The following is a 16,278-nucleotide window of genomic DNA, read 5'->3' on the forward strand; positions in this document are numbered from 1 at the left end:
TGCTATCGAAATTCTTCATTTTCACTCCTTTTATTCGTTTCGTGCAGTTCAGTTACTTCCAAGTATTTGTCTTTACTACAGCTTTGTCATATGCCATACTCCTCTTTTTTTTTTTTTTATGGCGTACACTGTTTAGCCAAAACATAATGGCCATCTGCTTACTAGCATATCAGTCCACTTTTGAAATATAATAATCCTGCATGGCACAGGTTCAATACGTTCTTGGTACATTTCAAGAGGTACACAACATTCGATGTCCACACACAGGTCGTGTAGTTCTTGTAAATTGTGGAATGGATCTGGTGCAGCTCAGATGTCTTGTGTTCCGTTTGTATCAGGTGGGTACAGAGACAACAATGTGATTTCCTTATTGTGCTTCTCAATCCACTGTAGCACGATTCTGGCCTCACAACAAGGACAATTATCCTGCTCGGAGATGCCTTCAGTGTGGGTGAAGACGTCAAGTGTGAAGGGATGCATGTTTTGTGCAATTGTATTTGTATAGTCCACAGATCTTGTGGTATCTCAGATTGCTCCCATACACCCCCATAATGTAATACTACATGTACCAGCCCATGTCCGTGGTATGGTGTGTGTTCCGAGTAGCTGTTCACGTGGATGACGGTGTATCTGAATGTGGCCATCATCCCAGTATCACAAATAACACGCTTCATCTGAGCGAGCTTCAGATTTGCATCAGTTGACTGATATCGATGACCCCATGCACACTGAATCGTAGTTGATGGTGTCATCAGACAACGCTCAAACATTTAGGCGTCATCTGCTGTGGAGCCCCATGTTCTACAGTGTGCGCTCTGAACGATGTGCTCCGAAACACTTGTGTCTCTACCGGCATCGTACTCTTTCGTCAGATTCCCCCCAGATCACAGCCTATGTGCTTAATTAAGCCAACGAGTCTCTGACCTTCCTACCCTACAATGAGATGGGTACAGCCAAGACATTACTAGAATGGTTCCCTATTCGTCTCTGCCCGGCTTATAAACAGGTACTGTGCTCACCATGTCATGTCTTTGTAATACCTACGAACATCGTTCGATCTCACCGTGGGCAGTGGCTGTAGTATTTTGGCTAAAAAAAAATACGTATATCTTGATACACACGTATTCTCTCAGCCTTGCTCCTAAAGAGAAAAATAGTTGGAGGGATAGAAAGCAGGATGACGTAAATTACAGTAATTTTCCCCACACACGGCCTCGTGTCGTGTAGCATGGGGCACTTCTGGTAGCAGTATCACTTCCTCCTTTCCTGTCCCATTCCCAAGTGGGTAGCGTGGTGTGGGAAAACTGCTCCATGTGACATCTTATTTGTTTCATTTTTCTCATCATGGTTAACTTGCAACATGTCTGTTTTAGAAAGTAATATGGTGTTGTGTCTCTTCTTGTAGTTACATTTTCAAACACACTCTACAACATATGAAGCTTCTATTTCAAAGCCTGGAACTGGATTTTCGTGAGCATTTCTGTAACACACTCATATGATCCGAACAATCCTGGGTAGCGTTGCTGCTTCTGGATCACCGGGTCCCGGGTTCAATTCCTGGCCAGGTTGGAGATTTTCTCTGCCTGGGGACTGGCTGTTTGTGTTGTCCCCATCATTTCATTATCATCTTCGTGACAGTGGTCAGATTGGACTGTGTAAAAATTGGCACTTTGTATGGGCGCTGATGACCCTGCAGTTAAGAACCCCACAAACCAAACAGTCATCATCATCATCATCCAATCATGTGACAGAATATACCACTCTTTGTTGGAGCCCCCCCCCCCCCTCTCTCTCTCTCTCTCACTGTCTTGTCTCTCTCTCATTGAATGAGTGTTTTGTGAGCCATTTCTTTCGTGGATGACTGCATTCTGCAAGCTTCTTTCAGCGAATCGCAGCCTGGCATTTGCTTTTAATTCAACTGGTTTGATGCCATCATCCACTTTAGGTTGTTCCAGATAGTTACTCCTTCACCAAAGGTCATGTTTATTTACTAACTGACTAGTTTCTGGGTTTGCCCATTGTCACAAGCCGTGTATTTGTGTTTAGGATTGTTTGTTGTGGACAGTTGTATTTATGTTAACACATCATCACTTGATGTGATGATGTCAACAGAACTGTCCACACCAAACATATCCTAAATGCAAATACATGGCTTGAGAAAATGTGCAAACCCAGAAACTAGTCAGTTAGTAAATAAACATGACCTTTGGTGATAAACATCGAAAATGTTTTTCCTCACTTACTCTTGTGCAGGGTCAGCTGCCAGTCCCTGCATAAATTGTCTTCCTTCATTTCACTATCGTCTTGTGATGAGTGCCGTAAACGTCATTGGCCTTTTGCGACCTTCCACTTACGGGGTTCCTTGTGAGTTAACATGTTAATCAGGTTTTGTATTGATTTGTGCTATTACCAGTAGGTGTGTACGTATAAGACTAGAAATGTTTTTGATTACTATCTGCATATAGGCAACAACATTGTCCACAAATAGCCTCGCCAAGCCTCCGGTGCTATCCAGTGGAGCATTAATGTATATTGTGAACACCAATGTATCTGTAGCACTTCTTTATTGTGCTCTCCAAATTACAATTGTATCTTAGGGTTCTGTCTTAATAAGAATGGCATATTCAGTTCTGTATGAGAGGAAGTACTGAATCCTGGTCCTTTAATCAGTAGGCTCGCATCTATTCCTCAGCTGGCAGTGTGCAATTATCGAGGAGCACTGTATTGCACAGGTTGCCGATGTTGACGGTGCTCCGTATCCCGTGGAGTGGATGGGCAGAATGAGCCGAGTTGCACAAGATCTCTCCTTGCGGAACCCTTGCTGATTTTTATAAAGGATATTTTTGTTCTGCAGAAAAACTTTAATGTCTAACCACAAAAATGATCTGCAATTCTACAGCAGATTGAAATTAGTGATATATTCCTGTAATAAAGTGCATTTGTCATAGGACAGTTCTCAAAAATGGGAGTGACTTGTGCTTCCGACCACTCGGTACCCTTTGTCACTCTAGCAACCTGCCATGAATGGTGATAGAAGGGGAACAACGTGTATCACATAATGTCTGTAGAATATCACAGGTGTTTAGTGAAGTGCAAATGTTTGTCTGCCATTCAGCGACTTTGTTTGCTTTATACTCCAATCCCTGATCCCGGTACCTGCCATTTCGGTATTTGTGGGATGTTTGAAAGGAGGAATTATATTATGATCTTCTGTGATAAATCAGTTATGAAAGACAAAATCAATTGTTTCAGCTTTCACTCTCGTCCACTGACTGTGAACAGGCCCTTTGAAACCAATGCTGCCGTCATTCTCAATCCTGTAGCTATCTTTAATCAAGTTTAATTTGCAACATTTGGATGAATTATCTGGGTAAGGTTGTATTTATTCAAGTAGGAATCCTTGGATGGAAGTGTAAAACAGTTTGAAGAAAAATGTTACTAGGATAATAATAGTAAACTGCACTAGTTGCCAAACAGTTTAATTGAAAACTGTGGAGAATCTCTTTTGGATTCCTCAAGTTTCTGAAAATGTGTTGGTGATATAGGTTAAGATTCCATATATCACGTCCTGCAACCATTCACCCTGATGTGTTCTTGTTTGCAAGTAATTGACAATAAAAAAGAATTTCATTTGATTAACTAGAACCTTGAAGGTTACTCTATTGCAAAACAGCACAGTAGTCTTGTGATTAAGTTGTTTGACTGATATGCCAATGTCGAGGGTTCGAATCCCGTCAAGTGCAATCTACATTCTTTATGTTGCCATCGAAATGACCACATTATTTCTATTCAGTTAATTGATAAATAGGACTTTCTTCATCTCTAATAATTTGTCATGTCACTTTAATCGTCTTACTGTGGTCTGCCCCCCTCCCCCCTCCCCCCCTCACGTTTTGCTTCCTTTTCTTCTTTGTTATTTGGAATCTTTGTCGATGTGATTTTTAGTTACTTTTACTTATCTGTTGTAATATTTTAAACATTTAAAAATAGTGGTCTATCAGTTAAAAAACAAAAGACAAAATCTATTTATATTGGCTGTGCAGTGGTGTCAAAAATTTATTTTTTGTTTTATGATGAACATGTTTTTTGATGGTAATCATTATACAGACATTTAAAATATAAATACTTCTTGCACCATGAACAAAATGTTGTAGATGAAGATTCAAACAAAAGATTTTATAAATAAAAAAATTCAAGGAAAATGAGTAATAGAAATAACAATTGCAATAATGCAGACAAAATTATAAAATGATGAAGAAGAGGAAATTTAAATTAAAATAAATGCCTGACAATAATTAAAAACACATGCGTAAAGATTCCAAGTGATAAAAACAAAGAAAGGAAGTAAAAAAATAAGTACAAATAAGGATGTTAATATGACAATTAAAAAGAGGTGTTGAAGGACAAGAAATGGTAGAAAAACATTTTAAACAAATAATTGAGTAAAAATAATAATTTGTTATTTCAATACTGATGTTAAATTAAGAGCACTTGGTGGGACTTGACCTCGCAACCTTCTCCTTACCAGCCAAGTAACTTGACTACTAGGCTATAGTGTCATTTTGAAACTGACTGCACTTTCAAGGCTCTAGTGAATCATAAGAAAATCTGAAATTACTATTCATCAATTACTTGCAAGTTAGGGCCTACCGAGGTGAATGGTTGCAGGGTGTGATACCCAGGACTCTAACCTCCACTACCACACAATTTCGTTAAGTCGATACCATCCCTGAGGACTCCACTTATTTGCTTTAAAATTGGCTCCTCAAGGAGACAAGAAGCACGTTAATTTAACACGCTTGCTTTTTCCACTCGTAGCTGATTTGTGCAGCTGTAGACGTAACAAGTCTTTTCGGCAGGTGACGACGAGCAGAGCGACTGGTTCGGAGGCGAGCACGGCCACGGCTGGTGGGAAGACGACGAGGGTCCTCCCGGTGCTGTGGGCGGAGCCGACGATGACGACTGTGATGAGGAGGACCCGACTTTCAAAGCTATCCTGTGTGGCAGCTTCGAGCACCTGTCTGAAGAGGCAAAGGAGTCGTACCGCGCACATGTTCGCTTCCTTCGACAGGGCATAGTGAGTTTTCTGTATGCGCCTGATATGGTATGCTAGCAGTTATTTGAAAAAATGCATTAGTTTCAACCAAGCTTGGTACAAATATAGCATAATACCTGGAAAAACAGCAACAAGAATTAGGATACATTGTGACTCATCACACAGTGGATGCACTCGGCAGCAGACAGGTACATTTAACAGGCTTTTAAATGTGTCTGTCTGCCGTGTAATCCTTCTTCTGTGCAGAGTGTCGCAATGTATCCTAATTCTTATTGCTGTTTTTCCAGGTACTGAGTTGTATTTATACTGAGGTTGATTGAAACTGGTCACCCCTGCCCCCCAACACACACACACACACACACACACACACACACACACACACACACACATTTAAAACAGGACTGTCAAACTTTGACAACAGTGTGTGGAACCACCATCCAACAACAGTACAGAACATATAGGGGAAAACACCTCCCACTAGAACACCCGTTTGGCAGCAAACAAGAGTTTGTACATCGACAGACTACACAGCAGATGTGGATACATTTGGCAAAGTATTATATCACGAATGCTGTCTGGCACTTTGTGCTTGCTCTCTATCGTTCTGTTCAGCATTTCACAATTGTTTGCAGAGTAGTACATAGATGCAACTGTAGATTTAGATGTACATGTGCAGACTGACATTTGCTGCTGAAGGGATGTCTAGCGGCAGGTTTTTTCACTAAAACTTTGAAGCTGTACTGTGTCGTTGTATAAATCCTCAGGCTATTCCCAAGACCTGCTGTGCAGGCCCTCAACATTTTTGAGTGTCACTTTGTTGTGCTCACTACATGTAATTGTCATAAGGTGAGAACTTTTTGGATGCAACAAGCTGTAGGGGCTCATACCCAACCACTCCTGGCTTACTGGAGTCAAGAATAGGCAGTGGTGAATGGTTGTGAAATGATCAAATATTGGTTTGTTGATCATTATCGTGTGTTTCATTACCTCATAAAACACCTAGGAAGATATTGGGGATTATATACGTTTATTGGCCCAAAATGTCTTTCAAAATCCATTTATCTCTAGTGTACAGTGTTATGTATTACTTAATGTGACTGCTATTTTGTTCATATAATTGAATTTTCCTTACACAGGATGCTTCAAAATATTTTTACAAAGTTTGGGGACAGATTCCTTACATCAAAACAAGAAAAAATGTGTAGTTAAACTTGGGCTCTAAAATACATGCCTTCAGAGCTATGAGCACTTTTCCATCTTTGCTACTGTGAAACACATCTCTTCCATTGAACAAGTCTTAAGATATGCATTTTAGAGTCCATGTTTACTAGGCATTTTTTTTCTACTTTCAATGAAAGGAACCTGTCCCCAAAGTTGGTAGCAAATTCTTAAACACCTTGTATACTACTTTCGTAGCACATGCGAAAGACAGTTTGCCAATAACATTCATTTAATACTCTGTTTATACAAGAGCTTTAATCACCATATTATTGTGGATGCAAAGCACATCACAACTGACAGTGACATTATTAATTAGCATATTAATCTGGGCATGGTAATTGTCAGTGGCAATGTGCTTTGCATCTACATTAATATACTAATCAAAACTGTGTATGAAACCATTATATAAGGCGAAGTAAATGATATGAAGCAAAAGGGGTCGCATTAAGTACTACAAAACACTATATGCTATAAACAAATGTACTTTGTAAATATTTTATCTTCTGTAATACAGATGCTGCTCGTGATGGCCAAGTACATTCAGTGCTAGTCCAGCAATAAATGAATGAAAATAACTGTTGGGCAGCTTTCGACTTAAGAGCTGCAGTGTGCCACATATACAAACAACCTAGCATGCGCTGGACTGTGGTCTATTTGGCTCATAAGGTTGTGCTTATCTGCTTCCACCTTCATTGCCAGATTTGAAAGTCTGTGCAGTCAGTTGATCTTATTGTGGATGTATGGACTTCCAAAATCCTGCGTGAGTTAAAATGGTCTGAGGAAAGCAACCTCTTGCGATATAGACCACCTATGTGAGCAGCAGATGAGAATATACTATACAAGCTGTTGAACACCATAGCTCAGCTTTAAAACTTGTATTTTCCTCAGTGTTTCAGTGTAGGCTGGTGTGTGCCTGTTCAGTTTTTTATAAATTTAGCTCTCAGTCTCCCTTTCGTGCTTACATTTAGTACGCATCTCCAGTACCACATCTCCTCCCGTTTTTGTGACAGAGTCAGGTCACTATACCCGCCCCGGCGAAACATTGCACTTGACAGTTCACTATTTGTCTAGTTAGGTTGGCTATACTGTAATAGCGATGTTGCAACAGCAGCCTCTATACACACAGCAGACGATACAGTTTTCCGTCCCGTCTCGTAAATGCAAGCGATTGAGCAATTAAAGTGTGTATAAAAACTCGTTTTTAGTTGTACTACAATGACAGGAAGTAAACAACCATATAATAATGCATGTAAAAGCATAACAATGCACACCCTTTCGATAACGGAGCAAAGAAATACAAAAAACAAGCATCTGACAACTGGTACTTTAAAATCAATAATGTACGTAGTTCACAAAATAAATAATAACCGAGATTGCAATAAATAACAAATATTAGTAATTTTTCACTCACCAATTTACAGCGATAATGGCGCAATTCCATCCAGCTCGCCATCGTCACTGTTGTCCGATTCATCGCCAAAACCATCTTCGTCATCGTCATCAGCAAGACAAATCATTAATTGTTCATGGCCACTGATAATGCCTTCTATTGTCTGTGCTGCTTGTATAAGCTTCTCGACATGCTCTACTTTTTTTCTCCATGAGGCTGCATCCGCAGTCACAAGAGCTTCACGCAACAGCTTTTCCACCTCTGTTATTGTAAAGGACTTGTTGTTGTTCCTTACATACATTTTTACATCATCCATATTAACTCAATAGGGTTGAAATGGCAGTGATATGGTGGCAGCGTTATGCAATATGACCCTGCTCCATGGCAATTTCATCTACTACATATGTAGATGTCGTAGCCTTATTTTGTTTAACAAGAGAATATAATAGAACCTATGTCATACTCAGATCTGCTGCAATATTTCGAGCCTGTAACCACTGCACCATAACTTCTTTCCGATCATTTGTGGTTGGAGCTTTGTTCTATATCACCGAATGATATGGTCAATTGTAGTAGGGACAGAAAATTGTTTTAAAAGGTTCCTGAACCACTCAACAAATCGTGTGTGATCCATATCTTCATGGTAATCACCAGTCTTTTTTGATCTAAAAACTAAAAGTGCGTCAGGGACAAAACCACTGGAGGATCCTGCATAGACCACAATTAATCTAGCTCCTCTTCCCATCGGCTGATGGCCGCTACTGCTGGGTGTGTTATCCGTCCAGCATTTACTGACAGCTTCCTCGGCATTAACCCATGTTTCACCTAGCCAAATTATGGAATGAATGTCTCTGCCCACAATATTGTGCAAGAAAATGCTACAAGTGGTAACAATATGTGCCCTCTCTAACAGTACTTTGCGTCCGTCTAGCGTTTTGTAACGGAAACCCATATTTTTTTAGCACAATTTTTAGTGGTGTTTTACCACCCCTGAAGAGTTCACTTTCTGTCAAAGAGACTAATAACTTAGCTACAGTCGGATACTCTTTTCTGCTGTAGTAAGCATAAACAAGCCTACGAATTGCATCAGTCTGGAAAGAATCTAAATCTGTGATAGGACTAGGCTGCTTTTTCTTCTTTCCCGGGGTTGTTAAAAATGTATTATTTGATCCAGACAGCTCGGAATCATTACGGCTCACTTCAGTATCTTCCAAGTTTTGTAGTAATACTCCCTTACTTATTATGGTTCTTGCACTAATTCCAAGAGTTTTTGACGTACGTTCCACTACTTTTATCGGCAGGATTTGATGGCTGTCCATGATGCTCACGTAGTTTTTCTCCTGCTCGTAAAACTCGAGAGTTCTGCGTAGTAACTCCAGTGCCTGGCTGTTTAGCGGCACCCCTCGATGCAAAGGATTGTCACTAGGTGAACGAAGTCTTTTCGGTGGCATTTTCCAAGTATGTAAATTCACAACGCAACAAAAGTCACAACGATATAGCACACAGTACAACAAAAACACGCGGTAAACAACATACAATACACATTGTATACACATTCACTAAACAAAGCCGGCAATGCGGGAACTTTGACGTCACAGCACGTGAGTAACAGCAGTGCTTACTGCGCTGTGATTGGCTGGCGCCCCATGCTGAACGCCTAGCGCCTATCGTTCTTCACTTGTTACTCTGTTACGCTGCCAACTTCATACGCAAACGTCGAGTGTAATGTTTCAGTGGCCCGGGTATAGGCTGTATGTGAGGTTAGAAATTGTACAAGAAATTTTTCTCTGGTAGTAGCGGACTTTGTGCTGTCATAGAACATGCAAAGCCCCAGAGTCTTTTTCCAGCTATTTTGTGTTAGATACCAAGGTGTAATTGCAGACGCTCATAAGATCTGGACAAGTTAAGGGAATTGTTGTATATTTTGATGAGGGATACAATCTAATTTTATCATTGGTTCATATTTATCACTAATGTTGAGGTTTTGTTTTTGTGAGGTTAAGTTGTTCATCAGAATGCTTATTTATTCCTTTGAGCTACTCCAACATTTTGTGTAGTTCATGTTTCTCATTTGAAAACAGCATTTTTAATCAGTTTTCTCCAAATTTTGTAAATTTCTAGGCATCTTAGAGATGTGTGTTTTATTTTTATGTATCATCACCACCAACCATCATCTTCACCACCCACCTCCACCACCACCACCACTACCACCACCGCCACCACGACCACCACCACCTGCTTCATGAGATAGACCACCTCTGTCTGAAAACGTCTGATTTTTATGTATTAAAACACATTACCTTTGTACATTGTCTCAAACATTAAGTTTTCTGTGGTATAGGTGTCCATAGCAAAAATTGCCAAGCACTTTGTAAGGGACCATCCCAGCATTCACCTTAAGCGGTTTAAGAAAATCACAGAAAACCTAACTGTGGACAACTGGACATGGAAGTTAACTGCCATCCTCCCAAATACAATCTGCTACAATATCATGTGAACTGTGAATGAAGACAACAGTGAGGTTTCATATTGAGAACAGAATAAAAAATTTGGTTGCATTATTTTCCAGTACACCATCATACATGAACAGACTGAGAGAATGAACAGTAATCTACAACTGTTTTCTGATGCTAAAGTGTAACTAAAAGTGTCATTGCGAGTAGCTGTTGGAGGATGCGGGATGACTTTGGTAGAGTTTCTATTTCGTGTGATGAATGGCAGCTGGATCTAAATGTAGAAAAATATTAAGTTAATGCAGATGAGTATGAAATAAAATCCTGTAATGTTTGACACAGTTACATCAATTAAATATCTAGATGTAACATTGCAAAGTGGCACAAACTGGAATGAGCAAATAGCCGGGTTTGTAGAGAAGGTGAATGGCTGACTTTGGTTTATTGAATGTTTTCTAGGAAAGTGCGTCTCATCCTTACAGAATGTTCGTGCTATCCATTCTTGAGTGCTGCTAGAATGTCTGGGATACCCACCAGGTAGGATTAAAAGAAGATATTTAAGCAATTGAAAGGCATGCTGCTAAGTTTCTTACCGGTAGCTCTGATCAACACAGAGGCTTCGTTAGGATGAAGTGAAATGCAGCCAATCAGTAGCAGAAATCAAAGGTTTATTCAGACCCCTTGCCCTAAGTTTCAAAAGTCCTATTTAGAAGTGTGAATTGTTACACTGGATACATAATATTGTGGAGGTATGTTAAAGCTGTAGCCTAAGGCACCAGTGAAAAAAAAAATTAACTTCCTTAATAGTAAAAATCATACAAATCGTGTTGATCATCATTAGACGGTACCTCACAATTGTGACTAGTGAATTGACATTTGTTTAAGATTTCATCACACAAGTATTATGGAAATGCTCTGTGAACTCAAATGAGAATTCCTGGAAGGACTGAGATGTTCTTTTTGTGAAAAACTTTTGAGAAAGTTTAGGGAACGAGCTTGTACAGCAGATTTCAGAATGGTCCTACTGCCACCAACATACATCTTGTTTAAGGGTCACAAATATGAAATAAGAGAAATTGAACCATGTATGGAAGCATATGTGCAGTTGTTATTCTCGTGCTACATTTGCAAGTGTAACAGAAAAGGGAACAATTAGCAGTGGTACAATTTTATTTTGCTTGTTTAATAAGAAAAGCCAATGTAAATCATTTACTTTTCTCGTGTAACCATGTTCTTATGGTTCTGTTTTTTTCCAGAATGGCTGCCGAGAAATTAGAGGAGGTCGAAGACGGGTACGAAATGAACGCCCGGGTTTTAGTATCTCGACATCAGCCAATGAGAAGCTCTCCCGATTTCTACAGGACCCAGCACAAATGGAGCTTAAGTGAGTTCAGAATCATGTGTATTTTGGGAAATGCTTTTTTAAATAGCTTGAGAATAGGGCCAAGTCATATTGTTCGAAATATGTAAATGATTTAGTGTATAAGTAGTAGATAACATTAGCTCATGTCTTACAGAAATCAGATTCCCACTTGAATGCAAATAAACACAAGACACCTTACGCGGCCACGATATTATTGCACTTGGCCTCCCATGGCCTTTATTGGAAACATGCTGTATGGTACAGTAAACAAATACAATGGTGATTTAGGGAAACATATCACACAGTAAATGCTTGCAGGACACTTGTGTGTAAACTATCAAATGGTTCAGCAGTGTGTTCTCTTGAAACATGAAGAAAACTTGTGAAAAGCTGACCAAAGCACCCTCCTTCCCAGGTGCAATAATAGTGTGGTCGACTAATACAGTTTCAGACACAGAAATCGTGCAGAATTCAAATTTATTGTTAGAAAGTGGTTAAATAACCAGTGAAATTGAACATTTTAAATCTGTAGTATGTAAGAGTTGAAAAGCTCTCTTCAAGTACTACATTCAGGAATGTATTACAATTATACCTCTGTAACGATTGTACAGAAAGATGTGCACTGTTCTTTAGGTTTCATTTGCACTGGAATTCTGAGCTGAAAAATTTAAATGATGAACACTAAATTTCCAGATTCTACCTCACAGGTTTACTTGTGGCACATGCTGTTTATTCAGTACTGGTGTTCCTCAGGTAAGCTACCAACTTCCTGTGAGCTATGTGTTGACTTGTTCCATAGGTAACTTTATCTCACACTGTCCCAGATAACCTGATGAATTATAATTAAAAATTATAGAATAGTAGGTGAAGTAGAGGATAGCATAGATGAATAAATAAAAGAGCTTACAAGTGGGAAAATTTTAAAATACTGACAAACATTCCGTGGTGACACCTATACAGAGATAGGTAACAACAGAGGAAAACTTAGGAAATATTTTTGTGTGCAGGTGCTATAAGGGGTAGCCAGTGTATGAACAATGGTCCATTGTGTGATAACTAGATAAAGTAACAGAAGCAAGAGAGTAAGGGGGTGTCAACTGATGATCTTTACAGGGGTACAAGTTTTCCTAGTTCCGCAAATAGAATATAAATAAAATTTGTGTCATAAGGCAGCAGAGGACAATGATCTTTCTTAGCAATCTACAAATAGTCTTACTCGCTAACCCATCCCAAAGCATCGCCTTGCACAGATAACTGCACACTCATACTGCAGTTTTGTTGTATTACATGAATGATAATTGTGACTTGGTATGACACTGAATTGTATCCAGCTTATCTATGTAGTTCAGTATTTACACTAAATCAAATTAACAGCAACAAAAAATTTTGTATTAAGAACTAATTACTGTATTAACATTTTATTCACCCAGCATAAAGTAATTCAAATGAGTATTTGTCTAAATATCATCTAGAGTCACAAAACAATATTCTGTATTGTGCCATTTTGCATCCTACTCCTTTTCTTAAAAGGTGTATACATTACTTTATGTGGTTCCTTGCGTCTGGTGTTAACAAATATGGCTTTATATAGAGCACCTAGAAAGAATATTATAATAATAAATAGTTTATTGGTGAAGATGGAGGCACATTTCACCAGTGTGACAACATAAAGTAGCTTGAGAAACACATAATATGACATAGTAAAATCACAACACCTGACTGAAGGATCCTATTTATATTTTCTATGCTTCTAGTGCTGTTTTCCATCCGCGTAAATAATCTGCAAGCCACCATACAGTACGCAGTGGAGGGAACATGATACCAGTATCGTCGATTTTGTTTTTTATTGCATTTACCCACTGATCGAGTGAGGAAAATGACTGTCTTCAAGCCTCTGTATGCATGTGCCATAATCTCCCTTACCTTACTTCCACGATCTCAACACATGATACACGACACCAGTGTTGTAACGATCAAGGAGTCATCTTCAAATCCAGTTTCCTTAAATTTACCCAACATGGTATTGCGAAAATTAAGTCTGTTTGGTTCTGACCGTTGACATTCCACTTCTCAGAGCATTTCTGTTGCATTTTCTTGTGGGCTATACCAACTTAAGGTCCTAGCAGTGTGTTACTGCAGTCATTAAATTTGTCATTGTGCCTCTTCAATAAGGACTCCGAATATCATAACAGAATTCTAGCGTCTTGTAAGCTATTTGCTTTAGATGAACTGCACCTCCATTTGCCTTCCCTAACATGGGTTTCACACGATCATCGTATTTTGTATTGGCCCTAAATGTAAATAATCTATAACATGCTTAAAATGTTCACCACTAATTGTATAATCAGTACTGCACAAATCTCTCTCCCTCTCTGTGACATACCTCTTTTTTTTCACATTTAGGGAGAGCTACCATTCACTACACCACATGTCTGGTGATACAACCTGTACACACATACATCCTCAGCAAATAGTTGTACAGTATCGCTGATCCTAGCTGATAAATCGTTTGTGTATATTGAGAGCATTACAGATTTATTATGCCTTCTGTTGCAAAGCCAATGACACTTTTACTTCTGTGGAACATTCACTGCCCGGTAAAAAATACAGGTTTCTGTTTATCAAACATTTTTCAAGTGAAGTCGTATCTGCAAAGATACTCTGTACAATTGTATTTTGGTCAGTAGTTGACAGTGTGGTGCAGTGTCCAATGCCTTTCAGAAATCTAGAAAGATGTAGCCTATCTGTTCTGCTGTGCTAGTGTTTTTCTGCTGGCACACTGGTAAGAAATGCCTCCATCCATCACACTAACCTACTATACCTGTAATATTCTTGGTGTTTACGTAACATTGTTTGCATTAACATCAGCATGTAAGAGCACTTGAAACTTAGTTTAATGATGGCATGTCTTTGTACACTAATTTTTCTGTTTTACTCAATAGAAAGGGAAGATGAGATGGGTGATATGATCCTACGAGAAGAATTTGAGAGAGCACTTTGAGAGCCCCTGGAGTAGACGACATTGTCAGAACTACTGATATCCTTGGAAGAGTCAGCCATAACAGATCTGTTCCACCTGGTGTACAAGATCTGGAGTAGACGACATTCAGTCAGAACTACTGATATCCTTGGGAGAGTCAGCCATAACAGATCTGTTCCACCTGGTGTACAAGATAAATGCAAGGAAAAATACCCTCAGACATTCAAGAAGAATGTTATGATTCCACTTCCAAAGAAAGCCGATGCTGACAAATTTAAATATTCCTGAACTGCCAGTGTAAGTAGTCATTGCTGGAAAATACTGACACACATTATTTACAGAAGAATGGAAGAATCTGGTAGAAGCAAACCAGGGAAGATCAATTTGGCATCTGGAGAAATGCTGGAACACGCAAGGGACTACTGATCCTACAGCTTATCTTTGGAGATATGTTAAGGGAACACAAATCTGTGTTTATCACATTTTTTGAGTTGGCGAAAGCTTTTGACGGTGTTGACTAGAATACATTCTTTTAGTTTTTGAAGGTAGTGGGGATAAAATACAAGGAGGAAAAGGCTATTTTCAACGTTTATAGAAATCAGACAGCAGTTACAAGAGTTTGAGGGGTGTGAGAGGGAAGCAGTGATTTAAAACAGTGTGTTCAATATTGAACAAGTTGTGAAGGAATGCAAGGAGAAATTTCAAAAGGTTTAGAGAGAAAACTGTTGAATTAAAACAGGTGACCGAGCGAGGTGGCGCAGTGGTTAGACACTGGACTCGCATTCGGGAGGACGACGGTTCAATCCCGCGTTCGGCCATCCTGATTTAGGTTTTCTGCGATTTCCCTAAATCGCTCCAGGCAAATGCCGGGATGGTTCCTTTGAAAGGGCACGGCCGACTTCCTTCCCTAATCCGATGAGACCGATGACCTCGCTGTCTGGTCTCCTTCCCCAAAACCAACCAACCAACCAACCTAAAACAGGTGATGCTGTTGGAATTAGATTAGGAAAAGAGGGAAAAAAGAGAGGATATTAAATGTAGAGTGACAGTGGCAAGAAATGTGTTTCTGAAGAAGACATAAAAATATATATATATATAAGTATTAGGAAGTCTTTTTAGAAGGCATTTGTCTTAAGTTTAGCCTTGGGCGGAAGTGAAACACACGATTGTCAGTTTGGACAAGAAGGGACTAGAAGCTTTTGAAGTGTGATACTACAGAAGAGTGCTGAAGATTAGGTGCATAGTTCATGTAACTAATGACGAGAACTGAGAAGAACGGACATTTGTGGCAAACTTGAATAAAAGAAGAAATCAGTTGATAGGATACACTCGGAGACATCAAGGGATCATCAGTGTGGTATTGGGGGGAAGTGTATTGGATAAAAACTGTAGAGGAAGACCACAAGATTAATACCATAAGCAGGTACAAAAGGATGTAGATTGCAGTAGTTACTCAAGAGATGAAGAGACTTGCACAAGATAGAGCAGTGTGGAGAGATGAATTAAACCAGTCTTAGGAATTTCAGACAGCAACAACAATCAGCTATGTAGCTTTGTGAAGTTTTATGTGGGTAGCAACCTCATATATTTTAAACCGTAAAATATTTATCTTTAAAAATTAAAGAAACAAGGAAAGATTCACTTCTGCTCTGTATTAGTGCTCGCGTGGGGAAAAAGGCACCATTTTATGGCTCGGAATAATAAAATGATTATTGAGAGTTAAATTGCTGATGCTGTTGTTCTCATACGAACATCGCTAAATTCCTACCTGTATTTGAGGCAAGTTTCAGTGGCCACTACTTTCTATAGAACTTT

At 39.3% G+C, this 16,278-nt stretch overlaps 1 protein-coding gene across 3 annotated transcripts in view; it reads left to right on the plus strand.

Moving 5' to 3' along the window:
* Positions 1–16,278, plus strand: part of LOC126424785 (G patch domain-containing protein 2) — a 145,112-nt gene that overhangs the window by 104,885 nt on the left and 23,949 nt on the right. For 2 of the 3 annotated variants that reach the window (XM_050087552.1, XM_050087554.1), the window contains 3 exons: positions 4,860–5,077; positions 11,377–11,504; positions 12,177–12,236. In XM_050087552.1, coding sequence (XP_049943509.1) covers positions 4,860–5,077; positions 11,377–11,504; positions 12,177–12,236 — 406 coding nt within the window. The remainder of the gene's footprint in view (positions 1–4,859; positions 5,078–11,376; positions 11,505–12,176; positions 12,237–16,278) is intronic. The other variant, XM_050087553.1, reaches the window with a different exon arrangement.

The sequence above is a fragment of the Schistocerca serialis genome, chromosome 10 (genome assembly GCF_023864345.2).
Source record: "Schistocerca serialis cubense isolate TAMUIC-IGC-003099 chromosome 10, iqSchSeri2.2, whole genome shotgun sequence".
Taxonomy (NCBI): domain Eukaryota; kingdom Metazoa; phylum Arthropoda; class Insecta; order Orthoptera; family Acrididae; genus Schistocerca; species Schistocerca serialis.